The sequence below is a fragment of the Budorcas taxicolor genome, chromosome 8 (assembly GCF_023091745.1).
Source record: "Budorcas taxicolor isolate Tak-1 chromosome 8, Takin1.1, whole genome shotgun sequence".
NCBI lineage: Eukaryota > Metazoa > Chordata > Mammalia > Artiodactyla > Bovidae > Budorcas > Budorcas taxicolor.
The window spans coordinates 116081814-116096487 of record NC_068917.1 but is presented as its reverse complement, the minus strand read 5'-3'; the positions used below and the strand labels follow the sequence as shown (position 1 = coordinate 116096487).

The 14674-nt window shown below is 47.2% G+C and overlaps 1 protein-coding gene across 1 annotated transcript in view; it reads right to left on the bottom strand.

The window, feature by feature from the left end:
* Nucleotides 1–14674, bottom strand: part of SH3YL1 (SH3 and SYLF domain containing 1) — a 48787-nt gene that overhangs the window by 24066 nt on the left and 10047 nt on the right. The window contains exons 4-7 of the mRNA XM_052645264.1: nt 14462–14530; nt 12119–12183; nt 4249–4361; nt 3069–3197 (exon numbers count right to left, since the gene is read on the bottom strand). Coding sequence (XP_052501224.1) covers nt 3069–3197; nt 4249–4361; nt 12119–12183; nt 14462–14530 — 376 coding nt within the window. The remainder of the gene's footprint in view (nt 1–3068; nt 3198–4248; nt 4362–12118; nt 12184–14461; nt 14531–14674) is intronic.

The window sequence follows — 14674 nt, the reverse complement described above, 5'->3', positions numbered from 1 at the left end:
AAGCCCTACTTTCCCCATCCCTCCCGTTTTCTGGTTGTTGAGGTCTGCACTGAACATCACTGAGTGAGTGTGGGGCTCCAGGTGGAAGAGCGCCACACACGTGGCCCCTGACTCCTCTCTGTCAGGTGTGAGCAGCAGGCGTCTGCCCACCACCAGCAGGCCCAGGTCCCTGACTCCTCTCTGTCAGGTGTGAGCAGCAGGCATTTGCCCACCACCAGTAGGTGTCTGTCCACCACCAGCAGGCGTCTGCCCGCCACCAGCAGGCGTCTGCCCGCCACCAGCAGGCCCAGGCCTGTCAGGGTCACTGTTGTGGGACTCCTGCCAGTTTCTGCAAGCAGTCCTCTCAGTCCTAGCTTCTGACCTTTTTCTGGGCAATTAGACACATTTTAGTGGAAATTTGGAAGCACAGTTTTGGGAACTATTAGCTAGATGCCAGGTTAAAGAGGAAGTTCCTTGTTCCCTGTTAGGATCCTCCAAATCTTTTATTTTTTTTAGGTCAAAATTGGTCTGTGAGTTATGGAAGACAGACAAAGGCTGAGTGTAACAATAGGGAACCTCTTATAATGGTGGACACTGCGCTTTTATTATGTTGGTACAGAAGTGACTGTGGCTTCAGACCACGAATTTTAAGTCATTATAACTAGGTTCAAAAACATCTTTATTAATCAAAATAGGAACGATTACAATCAACACGTTTTCGCCAACAAGAAGTAAGTTTGCTTATTCCTGTCATGTAAAAATTCATGCTTCAGGATTCAATGAACTCTTGGAAAGCATTTTCTGCCTCCTGCTGGTTGTGGAAGAATTTTGCCTGCAGAAAGTTGTTGACATGCTTGAAGAGTGGTAGTCAGTTGGTGAGAGATCAGGTGAATATGGTGGATGAAGCAAAACTGTGCAGCCCGACTTGCTCACCTTTTGCAGTGTCGGCTGTGTGACAGGTGGCAGGTGTTACCACGCAGAAGGATTCGGTGAATATGGTGGATGAAGCAAAACTGTGCAGCCCAACTTGTTCACCTTTTGCAGTGTCGGCTGTGTGGCAGGTGGCAGGCGTTACCACACAGAAGAATTCGGCTTGTTCTGCTGACCAACGCCCGCTGCAGGCACTGCAGGTTTTGAAGCATCTCTTCAATTTGCTGAGCAGACTTCTCAGAGGTAATGGTTCCTCAGGATTAAGAAAGCTGTAGTGCATAAGAGCAGCAACAGGCCACCAAGCAGTGATCGTGATCTTTTTTGGTGCAAGGTTGGCTTTGGGAAGTGCTTTGGAGCTTCTTCTCAGTCCAACAACTGAGCTGGTCGTCATCAGTTGTCGAATAAAATCCTCCTTTCATCACACGCCACAATCCAATCAAGAAATGGTTCATTACTGTTGCTTAGAATAAGAGAAGACTACACTTCAAAACAATTTTCTTGATTTTTGGTCAGCTCATGAAGCACCCTGGAGAAGGCAATGGCAACCCACTCCAGTGCTCTTGCCTGCAAAATCCCATGGACGGAGGAGCCGGGTAGGCTGGAGTCCATGGGGTCACGAAGAGTCGGACACGACTGAGCGACTTCACTTTTCACGCATTGGAGAAGGAAATGGCAACCCACTCCAGTGTTCTTCCCTGGAGAATCCCAGGGACATGGAGCCTGGTGAGCTGCTGTCTGTGGGGTTGCACAGAGTCAGACATGACTGAAGCAACTTAGCAGTAGCAGCAGCAGCAGCAGCATGAAGCACCCACTTATTGAGCTTTTTCTCCTTTCCCATTTGCTTCAGATGCAGAATGACTGTAGAACGGTCGACACTGAATTCTTTGCCAATTTGTCATGTGGTTATAAGAGGATTCGATTCAGCGATGGCTCCCAGTTGATTGTTGTCAACTTCTGATGGCCCACGACCATGCTCCTCATCTTCAAAGCTCTTGTCTCCTTGCACAGCTCCTTGAACCGCCGCTGCACTGCCCGTTCGTCAGCAGTTCCTGGGCCGAGTGCACTGTTGCTGCCGCAAGTGGTCTCCGCTGCTTCACGACCCACTTTGAACTTGAATAAAGAAATCACTTGAATTTGCTTTTTGTCTAAACATCATCTCCCTAATCTAAAATAAATATAAAATAAACAGCAAGTAATAAGTCATTAGCAAAAAACATAAAGCGAGAAATGAGCATTAAAATGAAGTATAACCACATAAGAATGGATTCCAATATCAAATGACAAATTTCAACAATGTAAAACCGCTATTACTTCCGCACCAACCTAATATGCTATGAGCATGGCTTCTTTCTTCAATCTCATGAACCAGCCTCTGCCAGCTTCTCACTTTTCTCCTGTAGCCCCCACACCTCTCTCCGCCTTCGGAGAGCTGAGGAGAATTAGGGCCTTGCTCTGGATGAGGCTTTGGCTGAAGGCAATGTCGTGCTTGCTTTGTATCTTCAACCCAGACCACTGAAACCGTCTCCGAAGCAGTGATGAGGCTGTTCGCTGTCTTATCGCTCATCCTTTCACTGGTGTGGCACTTGTCGCTTCCTTCGGGAACTTCTCCTTTGCAGTCACAGCTTGGCTGACTATTCGGCACCACAGGACTTGCTCTCGGCCTGTCTCAGCTTTGACGTGCCTTCCTCATTAAGCTCAGGCGTTTTCAGCTCTTGGTTTAAACTAAGAGATGTGCAGCTCTTCACTTGAACACTTAGAGGTCCTTGTTAATTTCAATGTATTGTATCGAAGGGAACAGGGAGGCCTGAGGAGAGGGACGGAGCCTCGCGGAGGGGCGGTCAGAACATAGACACGCTTACTGACCAGGTTCTCCCCTGACAGGGCGCAGGGCCTGATGTCCCAAACAATCACAGCTGTGACATCCAAGGCCACAGATCACAGATCACAGATCACTGGAGCCGATGCAATAATGAAAAAGTTTGAAATCCTGTAGGAATTACCAAAACGTGACACAGAGACGCAAGGTGAGCAGGTGCTGCTGGAAGCTCGGTGCCAGCAGACGTGCCGTACGAAGGTGCTTTGTACCCTCTTAAGAACCACATGAATCTACAAAGGCTCACTTTCTTCAAATCAATTAAAATTATTTGCCTTAGACTTACTTTCGGTTAGTTTCCTTCCTCTCAATCAAACAGCTGCCTTCTAAAGATATGCCGGCGAAGAGGCCTCTTGACTTGCAGTAAGTAAAGACGGCAGCTGAGCTTCTTAGGGAGACATTTCCTTCTAAATTCCTGCAAAACATTATCCCAGAACTGTGAGCATCTTCACCTAAAGGTGACTGTCTGAGTGGCACTAACTTCCAACCCAAAAGAAGGATCTCGCTCTATACCTGCTTCACTTTTATATTTTACTTCCTGCTGGCCTAAGCTAGCTGTGTTGAAGGTGGTTCAGAGGACATAGTAGGCAAGATGGTTATAGGACAAGGTGACACACGGGAAGAACACAAGGTAAGCTGAGATTCTCTAACTTTGTCTTCTTTTACCAAAACAGGGAAGTGCGTCTCAAGAGTAAAAGACTGTGGTTCTTTTTACTGTGAGTATCTCCATAGAACTCAGAAACATTTTTAGATGATTTTACTAACTTCTACAAACAGTCTGAGTTCAAAATACTTAATTGTTCAATTAACTCAAGAATAGTTCTTCATTAATAGGGAAGGGGAATCCACAGTATTGTAAACATCACTCATGTAAAACACTTCCACTTCAATTTTTCACAATGTAGTTTGGAAAAATGCTTTTCTTTTTTTTTTTCCTGATCAATGCTGCTCTTTCTCAGTTAATTAAAACTGACTTGACCAGGCTCCTTCAAAGCGTATATATAAATTTTACGTTAATTCTGCATTGCTGAAAATTTAGTTTCTTTTTACATGTGTTAGTTTCAACTTTTCTCATTTTATTACACTGGCTGTGTTTTGTAAGTTTCTTTTTTGTGAGCAACCTCAAACCCTCTCTGCATGTGTGTGTGCTCAGGCGTGTCCGACTCTTTGGACCCCGTGGGCTGAAGCCCGTCGGTCTCCTCTGTCCACAGGATTCCCAGGCAAGAATCCTGGAGTGGGGGCCACCTCCTCCTTCAGGGGACCTTCCGCATCCAGGGACCTTGTCTCGCTGTCTCCTGCATTGGCAGGAGGATTCTTTACCACTGCTCCACCTGGGAAGATCCTCTGGGACACGTGCAGATCACAAATTTGTGTCATTCTAATTCAATTTTCTCTTAATGCAAAACAATATGGTTTTTAAAGTCTTTACAGTCCACAGCTGCTCAGAAAGGGTTTCGAGCACTCACCTTCCCAAGGGCCCAACGGCCACTGTGAGGTTCCCGCCAAGTGTTAGGTTACCACCTTTTGCAAAAGCTTCTACGGCTCTGTCATAGTTCAAAATTATCACCAAGTCCGATACCTGAAAAGCAGAGCCATGTATTTTAAAATAATCCCGCCCGTGTATCATTTAAAATGTGTTTATCACAACTCAAACGTGCGATATGTCATGCAGCGAGAATCTCGATGTGGGCAAAGAAAGAGCACGAAAGCAGAGCTGTGCTTTGCTTTCAGCTGAGGACTTAGGCAGCCCCCGTCCCCCAGGTGAGGAGAGGGGCCGGGCGCCCGCCAGGGGTGCCGCTCCAGCTTCTCCACAGCCTCGTGGGTGAGTGAGGCCGGGTGGGCTGTCCTAGTGACCGGCTCACACTCAGGTAGGTGTGAAAGGTCAAAGGACTTTCTCAAACTAAACACTCGGCGAAGGCTGAGCCGGAGAATGGGAGTGAGGAGCAGGCCGGAAGGTCGGGGGTCCGGAGTCTGGATCCCACCCATGCCCCCCCACCCCAACCGGCACAGACCTGCGAGGTGTCAGGAGGAAGACTTGTGGTCCTAGCTGTGCCTGTCACCACAGTTCGTCCTCCCAGCACAATAAAAGCGAAGCTGGAGGGAGAACACGCCCGGGGGTGTATTCTCCAGACTCCTGGGGAGGACCACCAAGAGGGCTGACAGGGTCCCAGGACCGATGCAGGTACCTTTGGCCTTTTCATACTTAAAGTCCACAACAGGACCCACCCCCTGAGCTACGTGCCCAGAAAACAGAAGGCAGGAAGGCGTAGCTGGATATCTGGGTGATAACCCCACTCATGCCCCTGCACACCGTATGTGTGTGTTAGTCGCTCGGTCGTGTCCGACTCTTTGCGACCCCCTGGACTGTAGCCTGCCAGGTTCCTTCGTCCATGGGATTCTCCAGGCAAGAATGCTGGAGTGGGTTGCCATTTCCTTCTCGAGCACACTGCGTGACCGTGGGCAAACTGAGCAGTTCAGAGCCTCAGTCTCCTTCTCTGTAAGATGGGTATAATAGTAGTTCCCACATTTACAGGCACACGTACTCACACAGGCATGTGCACTGTTGGTGTTCAGCCACTAAACTGTGTGCGACTCTTGGCAACCACACAGACTGCAGCATGCTAGCCTCCCCTGTCCTTCACTGTCTCCCTGAGTTTGCTCAAATTTATGTTCACTGAATCGGTGATGCTGTTTAACCATCTCATCCTCTGCCACCCCCTCCTTTTTGCCTTCAGTCTTTCCAGCATCAGAGTCATTTCCAGAGTCGGCTCTTACGCATGTGTGTACGTGCATGAACAGACACAGCTGTTTGAAAGATGAATTGAAATAATCTGTAAAGCCTGGCATAGTCACATCTCAACAAAATATGCAAAGGCCAAGCAGATTAATGCTTAGAAGATGAGTTCATTTACACTGCTCTTTACATTTTTCAAGTAGATGTCTTCATCGACAGAAGAATCCAATTATTATCAAATGTGATTGTACTTGGAAGGGCCTAGTAGAATTCCTGATACAGTTTAATTTGAATCACTTCATGAAAAAGTACACTCAGGTTCTGAAGGACAGACCTAATATGCCACCTAATTGACCCATGCAAAACATACCGCTGACTCATATCAATTGTTATTTTTACTTTATACAAGAACAATTCTGAGGAGCGTGGTGTTTAATGATATAGAATTATTTAGCATTTCTCATGCAAAGTTAAGCAATTTTGCCAATGATTGATCACCAAATTGTGTGTATTTTTTAAGAAAATATACATGGAATCACTTTGCATGGTGCTTAGTGCGTAGACACTGTCACTAAGCCTCCAGCCATGGCCCTGTAGGTGCTCCAGTTAGTACGGCCCTTTCTGCTTGGTGCGTCTTAGTAAAGTCAGGCACAACTATGAGTCAGTGAAGAAAATAAATTAATCCTTTAAGTTCATGTCCAATCTCAATTCAGATCTCCTGGAATAAGAGTAAGATAACGCTGCGTTCTTCGGCGACACGACCAATTAGACAGAGAGCCAGGCCCAAAGCTCCACAGTCTGAAGAGCAGCCACAGTGCCAATGGCTCTCTACTTATTTCCACAGCTTCGAGTGGAAAGCAGGGTGGATTTCCTGAAAGAAGGCGGGGGCAGTGGAGCACGTAAGCCACATAAGACCGACAGGTGAGAATGTGACAAGGGCTTCTTAACAAGTTGGAATTAAGATACAGTTAACTTGTAAATAAAACCAAAGTTTTATAATTAAATCCAATTCTTAAACAAGAATTTAAAAAGTCACACAGGAAAAGCTAGGGAAAAGTGTTCTCAGGGGCTACTGACCACGGCTCCCCGACCCCCTGCCCCACACACCCTGCCCTCTGCCCTCAGACGTTTACCCACCGAGGACCCGAGTCCCCGACGCTGCAGTCCTGTGGTGAAGCCCGGCATCCAGGCAACCTGCGGAGAAAGCCCAGGGCTCCGCCCGTGGTTCTGGTGAGACCTGCCCCACCTCCTCCACCCTCTGCAGAAGCTCAGACGGTCTTTTTTTCCATCTCTCCAGCCGTTCTGCTCAGAAGTCTGCCCCACTCCCCTGGAAAGCCTCCTCTTGTGGGTGACAAGCTTCACACTCTCACTCAGGGGCATCATCAGCCTCAACATCCAAGCCAAACTTGAGAGGCTCCCAGCGCCTCTCACTCCTCACACCAACAGATCCTCTCGTGCGCAGCAACCTTAGGGGACTTAGATACTGAACTCTGATTTCTAACAGTAGCTTCTCAGCTTCAGCCTAGATCTAGCCTTTCTCATTATTAAAGTAAAAGAGTTCATCCAAATTCTCCTGGAAAAGACTGAGCCGTTTTTCTCACGTTACAGTCTTGGGCGAAGCTGATCAGACTCGATGGCCCAGTGTGGATTCTGGCTTTTGGTAAATGACAAACAATGGGGTAATCTGTGGTGTTGGGGTTTTCAGAGCTTTGGCCTCTGCTATAATTGTCCTGGAAAGAAAATATTAGTAGCATTTAAACCAGCTCTTCGCATTATCTTTCCTGACTCCACTGACTTTTAAAACTTCTGTTGTTGTTGTTGTGTTTGGTGGGTTTGCATAAGTCATACAACTTTGGGATTCTCAGCAGCTGTCTCAGGTGGACCAGTGCCAGACTGTGTATTTAACTAATGTCCAAGCTGATAAAGGCCTACAAATCCTATCAAAACATGACAACCTATGAAGGACTTCGTGGTCTTATCCTGGTCCAGATTCCAAAGCAGAGACCGATCTAGACTTCCTGGTGGTCAGGCCCACATTCCCACATGCATGGAAGGGGCCACCACCCGTGGGAGGCAGCACGGAGGGCGGACACCCCCTGGGGCCCTGGGCTCAGGAGAGGGCTCTGGCCACAGGCAGGAGCAGCACCGGCTCCTCCAGCCCCACACCCAGCACTCAGCTGCCCTCACACTGACAGGTGGTGAGAGCAGCCGTCCCCAGACACTGGCTGGGTCTCTTCTGTCCTAGGACTTGCCTCCTCTCCCTGTCATCAGACCATGGTGAGTTTACGAGGGACGACAGCCTTGCCCAGACGCTTCCCCTTCCCTGTCTGCTTCCCTGGGCCCCTTAGAGTCCCCCCGAGAACACTTTCTCAGTAAATCACCTGTGCCCTGAGTCCCATCTCAGGCTCTGTCTCCAGGGGAACCAATCAGAGACAACCATACACCACCTCTGCATGTGGCTGAGTGTCTCTCAGCACTGAAATACCCTCAAAGGGGTAGGCACCCTGCCTACCTCACGCGTGCCCTCAAATCCACAGTATGTTACAGGGACGGCAGTTATAGGCCAGACCAGATGGGGCACTGGAAGCAGCCCTGGAACCAAGCACACAGGGCTCGACGTCTCTGAGCCTCCCTCTCCTTGCCTGTGAAAGGCGGCCAAGACGAGATGTCTCGTGAGGGAACCAGCACCCAGGGTTGCAAACAACTCATAACTGTGTTTGGGGCCAGAGGCGTCCCTCTGAATAACCAGCCTGTCACTCTCTGGCTGTCTCCACCGGAGGGGTCACATAACTCAGTTATCTACACAATGACATCCTTCATGACTATGGTATGGAAATGATTCTGTAAGAAGATATGTGAGCGTTTTATGAGACTATTAACTATTATTGCTAACTATTCCACTCCAAAACAGAATGGCAGATAATTAAAGTAGTCAACAAATATTTGATAGTCTGAACCTCTGACACCAGTGCTCTAAAGAAACAGACTTATTCTGTGTGTCTACTTGTGGGTGATACTTGGTCAATCTAAGGACACAGGTACAAAGGACTCACAATTCAGATAAGGGCCAGACAAGAAACTCTCCAGGCTGGAGCTTGTGTCAAGCCCTCTACCTCATTAACAGCAAGTGTCTGGTGGAAGAAGAACACTAGACAGAGGACCAGGAAGCCCAGGGGGCTGCAGACCCTGGGGCGTGGGCCTTCAGCACCCACTGGCCACGGCTCTGCTGTGTCACTGGGACCAGAGCTGGGCTAACAAGGGCGTCCAGCAGCAGGAGGTCTGTGGGCTCGTGGCCAACAGCCCACCAGCTTCCTCACTCATCCTGGCCCAGGGGCGCGCCCAGAAGGGAAACACACTGCTGTCCAGGTCTGGGATGCTTCCTGGGGGACCAGCTCGGCCTCTTCCTGGCACTGGAAAGCGACTGATGGCCCCAACCTTACAGCCGGGCTTGGGGAGCCAAGTCGGGTCATGTTCAAGAGGCACAAACTCCCAGGACAGTCTGGTCTCTACGTGAAGTGGGCGTTTTTCAAAGTTAACATGCATTTTCCACGCACGGTGTTTAAATAGAATTCTAGAGTTAATTTCTATACAGACACGAGGCTAAGCTGTGTTCAAAGCTTCCACAGTTCAGTCACTCAGTTGTGTCCATCTCTTTGCGACCCCATGGACGGCAGCACACCAGGCCTCCCTGTCCACCACCCACTCCCGGAGCTTGCTCAAACTCATGTCCATCGAGTCGGTGATGCCATCCAACCATCTCATCCTCTGTCGTCCCCTTCTCTTCCTGCCCTCAGTCTTTCCCAGCATCAGGGTCTTTTCAAATGAGTCAGTTCTTCCCATCAGGTGGCCAAAGTATTAGAGCTTCAGCTTCAGCATCAGTCCTTCCAATGAATATTCAGGACTGATTTCCTTTAGGATTGACTGGTTTGATCTCCTTGCAGTCTAAGGGACTCTCAACACGACAGTTCAAAAGCATCAATTCTTCAGTGCTCAGCTTTCTTTATAGTCCAGCTCTGACATCCATACATGACTACTGGAAAAACCATAGCTTTGACTAGATGAACCTTTGTCAGCAAAGTAATGTCTCTGCTTTTTGGTCATAACTTTTCTTCCAAGGAGCAAGTGTCTTTTAATTTCATGGCTGCAGTCACCATCTGCAGTGATTTTGGAGCTCAAGAAAATAAAGTCTGTCACTGTTTCCATTGTTTTCCCATCTATTTGCCATGAAGTGATGGGACCAGATGCCATGATCTTCGTTTTCTGAATGTTAAGTTTTAAGCCAACTTTTTCACTCTCCACTTTCACTTTCATCAAGAGGCTCTTTAGTTCTTCTTCACTCTCTGCCATAACGATGGTACCATCTGCATATCTGAGGTTACTGGCATTTCTCTTGGCAATCTTGATTCCAGTTTGTGCTTCATCCAGCCTGGCATTTCGCATGATGTACTCTGCATATAAGTTAAATAAGCAGGATGACAATATACAGTTTTGATGTACTCATTTGCCAATTTGGAGCCAGTTTGTTGTTCTATGTCCAGCTCTAACTGTTGCTTCTTGACCTGCATACAGATTTCTCAGTAAGCAGGTCAGGTGGTCTGGTATTCCCATCTCTTTAAGAATTTTTCACAGTTTGTTGTGATGCACACAGTCAAAGGCTTTGGCATCATCGATAAAGCAGAAGTAGATTTTTTTAGGAACTCTCTTGCTTTTTCAATGATCCTATGGATGTTGGCAATTTGATCTCTGGTTCCTCTATACAGTCAATGGAATTCTCCAGGCCAGAATACTGGAGTGGGTAGCCATCCCCTTCTCCAGGGGATCTTCCCAACCTAGGGGTTGAAGCCAGGTCTCCTGCATTACAGGCAGATTCTTTACATCTGAGCCGCCAGGGAAGCCCCAAATTTCCCAAAGATGGAAAATATAAGTAAATGTTATTCGAGATGGAGCCCCAAAATCTGGGGTCAGAGGGCAGTGACAACAGGGACATGTGGGTGCAGTGCCAGGAGGTGTGAGCAGGGTGCACAACAGATGCTGAAAACACGCTTTGCATACGAGCGCCATGGTGCTGAAGGCTACGATCTCACTGTAAGTAAGGGCCTCCCTGATGGCTCAGACGGTGAAGCGTCTGCCTGCAATGCTGGAGACCTGGGTTCACTGAATACACAGCAAAAAAGCAGCTGTCATAGCAAATCTGAAATACACTCCTCTTTTTATGATACAGATTCATGCAGCAGCAAGTAAAGGTCAAATAAAAATGAAAAAAAAAAACCAGTAGTGGAAATAATTCCTCGTGTGTGGTTTCTAAGTCGCTTCAGTCATGTTCGACACTTTGGGACTCCATGGACTATAGCCTGCCAGGCTCCCCCGTCCACGGGATTCTCCAGGCAAGAATGCTGGAGTAGACTGTCACTTCCTTCTGCAGGAGATCTTCCTGACCCAGGGACTGTAGGAGATCTTCCTGACCCAGGGACTGTAGGAGATCTTCCTGACCCAGGGACTGCAGGAGATCTTCCTGACCCAGGGACTGCAGGAGATCTTCCTGACCCAGGGACTGAACCCACGTCTCTTATGTCTAACCAGTACTGGCAGGCAGGTTCTTTACCACCAGCACCACCTGGGAAGCCCAAGGTCATTTTAAACTATGGCAAAAGAGCAAATTCATAAAAGCAGAGCTTAGGAAGAAATTGGCTGTAATTTGAGAAGAATTCGGGAACATTAGATTTGATTTACCAATCACTAGCAGTAAAACACGGAGAAGGCAATGGCACCCCACTCCAGCACTCTTGTCTGGAAAATCCCACGGACGGAGGAGCCTGGAAGGCTGCAGTCCATGGGGTCGCTGAGGGTCAGACACGACTGAACGACTTCACTTTCACTTTTCACTTTCATGCGTTGGAGAAGGAGATGGCACCCCACTCCAGTGTTCTTGCCTGGAGGATCCCAGGGACAGGGGAGCCTGGTGGGCTGCCGTCTATGGGGTCACACAGAGACAGACACGACGGAAGCGGCTCAGCAGCAGCAGCAGCAGTGAAACAACAGATGAAAGATCAGCACCATGCAGATGCTCGCTGTTGGAGGCCTCTGAAAAGGCGTGTGTGCTGGTGCAATTTCTAGTCCACTTGATAGAAACCATAATTAGAGCAAAGTTACAAAACGAAATAATACAAAGACAATTTGTACTTTAAAAATTTGAAGTAATTTGAACATTAGTAGTAACACAAACTGGATTTTGCCACAAATGATGATACATAACGTTAAGCTGTTTGCCCCCACGACTGCTGTCAGAAGCCAGAAGCTGCCAATTAGATTTTGTCAGATCTGAGAATAACTGCTCTTCAGATGTGCTAGAGATGGGAACACGTGAGATGGCAAATGGAAGGAACTCTGCAGCCAAGGAAAGAAAGACAGATGATAAACGTTAGGAAAGAAAGAGAGACAGATGATAAACGTTACACAGTTTAGGCCGAGACTCAATAATGTAAAGGGGAACAATTTCCACAGGTGGTGAAACAAGAACAGGAGGAAATCTCAAATCTCTCCCCTTTCACGTATCAGCTGCTTCCAGAGAATAAGTCAACTGTACACACACGTCACTCACTCACCTCTATTCCTAGTTCAAATCCGCCACCAAGCCCAGCTATCCCGATGGCTGAAGGCGCAGACCATTCTAATAGAAAAAACAAGCAATTACTCTAACAATAAAACTCCTCGGCATATAAACAGAGAGAGGAAAGATGCTAAAATGTGAATGGTGTTTGTTTTTAAAATAATGAGACTTTAGCATTTTTGCCTATGTTTTTAAATGTTCTTTAATAAACATATAATTTTTTAAGTTAAAAATGTTTAAAAGGTGTTAGATATGTATTATGGGAGAAGCCAATGGCACCCCACTCGGGTACTCTTGCCTAGAAAATCCCATGGACAGAGGAGCCTGGTAGGTTGCAGTCCATGGGGTCATGAAGAGTCGGACACAACTGAGCGACTTCACTTTCACTTATCACTTTCATGCACTGGAGAAGGAAATGGCAACCCACTCGAGTGTTCTTGCCTGAAGAATCCCAGGGACGGGGGAGCCTGGTGGGCTGCCGTCTATGGGGTCGCACAGAGACGGACACGAATGTTTAAAAGGTGTTAGATATGTATTATGAGCTTCATAGACTTACAAGTCTATGTTTTCCAATCTTTCCCTATAAATATGCATAATACCAAACTACTGAATTCTCACTGATTAACTATGCATAGCATTTGATAATTTCATCACTATTTATAATGTTTTGCAAAATAATTGAGCTGGAATTCTAGTCTTTAGTTGGAACTTTATCATAGATATGAGAGCAAAAGGATTCAAAATAATCACTTCTAACGGTAACATACTACTAAACTGTTTCTATAAGTCTCTGAGGGCAAAATCCTGTTTTGACACCCTTGGTGCCTAGTAGAAGCACAAGAAACAGATAATCAATTCAAGCTGATTAAAATTCTAACAAGATACATATCCTGACATTTGGAAGCTAAGTAAAATAACTCCATTTGCCATGATATGGTACATTTCAGGACAATTTGTGCATATTTCCTGATGTAGACACAATTATGTTAAACAAGTCTAGAGAAAAGTAACTGGGGGGATGGGGTGGTCTTGATGAGTACTTCAGGAAGATGTGCGCTGGCATCCTTAGCCTAGCTTCCCTTGCTGTCATGTATCCTGGATGACAGGCTGGTGCCTGAATGCATCCAGAACTCATCTGTCTGTGCTTAGGGGGGGGTTTGACTCTGTAAATTAATGTCTCGTAACCCCAAAGTTGTTTTCCACTTCCTCTGTTAGGGACTGTCCCTGTTTAAAGACCACCCACCTGGCCAGGATGCGGGGATTCGCTTGCCCCAACAGCTGGTTTTTTAAATACTCTCTGCAGAGTGACCACCAGATAATTGGGAAGATGAGAGAGAGAAACTTGGGTACTTAAACCAGTGGGTGGGTCCCCCTGAGGTTCTGAGAGGAGCCCCAGGGTGGATAGCTCCTCCTCTTTCCTGACAGGCACCTGTCCACCACAGTGCTGACCTGCAGGGCAAGATGGGGGGCTTCTTGCAAACCTGGAGCCTAACAGTGCACTCAATTTGAATGTGCCTACTTGTCTGGTTGTACTGCTGAAAACCTGCCTATGAAAATTTGGGTAATGTGTCTTCTCTTGAGAAAAAGAGAATTTTGTCATTTTTGTTTCATAGCCAAGTCTGGAGCTATGAAATCTGAAGTACAAACTCAGAGGCCAACTCTCATTTACTGTGGGGACACTTCACAGGGGACAGTAAATCCCACTGACACACGTTCCAGAGCTGTGCACCCCACAAATGCCCAGATTTATCTACTGCAAGTGGATGGCCCATGTTCTCTCGGCAGAAAAATAAATTATTGGCACTAAAAAGAGCTATTAGCAGAAGTGAAGTGAAAGTCGCTCAGTTGTGTCAGACTCTTTGCGACCCCATGGACTATATGGTCCATGGAATTCTCCAGGGCAGCATACTAGAGTGGGTAACCTTTCCCTTCTCCAGGGGATCTTCCCAACCCAGGGATCAAACCCAGGCCTCCCGCATTGCAGGCGGATTCTTTACCAGCTGAGCCACAAGGGAAGCCCGACACATTAACACAGTAACAGAAAAAAGTGTGTTCAATTATATAACTGAACAGCTAATGTTCAATTCATATAAAAAGGCTTTTAGATGTTATGACACGCCTGGTGGCGGTTTAGTCGCTAAATCGTGTCTGACTCTTGCGGCCCCATGGACTAGAGCCTGCCAAGTTTCTCTGTCTGTGGGATTCTCCAGGCAAGAATACTGGAGCTGCCATTTGCTTCTCCAGGGCGTCTTCCCAACCCAGGAATCGAACCCTGGTCCCCTGCATCGCAGGCAGATTCTTTACCAACTGAGTCGCGAAGGAAGCCCCTTACACATACCTACACACATTTCAAATGTGATAAATGTTGGCTCTTGAGAGTCAAGGCAAATGCATTTTGACGTCATGTCTGAAAAATCAGGTATTAGATTTCATACAAGAAAGTAAAGCCAAATTATACTGATCTTGATATGATTCTGCCCTGGGGAGGGATATTCTTTAAAATGTTTCCGTTTTTAAGGTCTCCTACAGGAAAAATGGGGGGGAAGCTTAC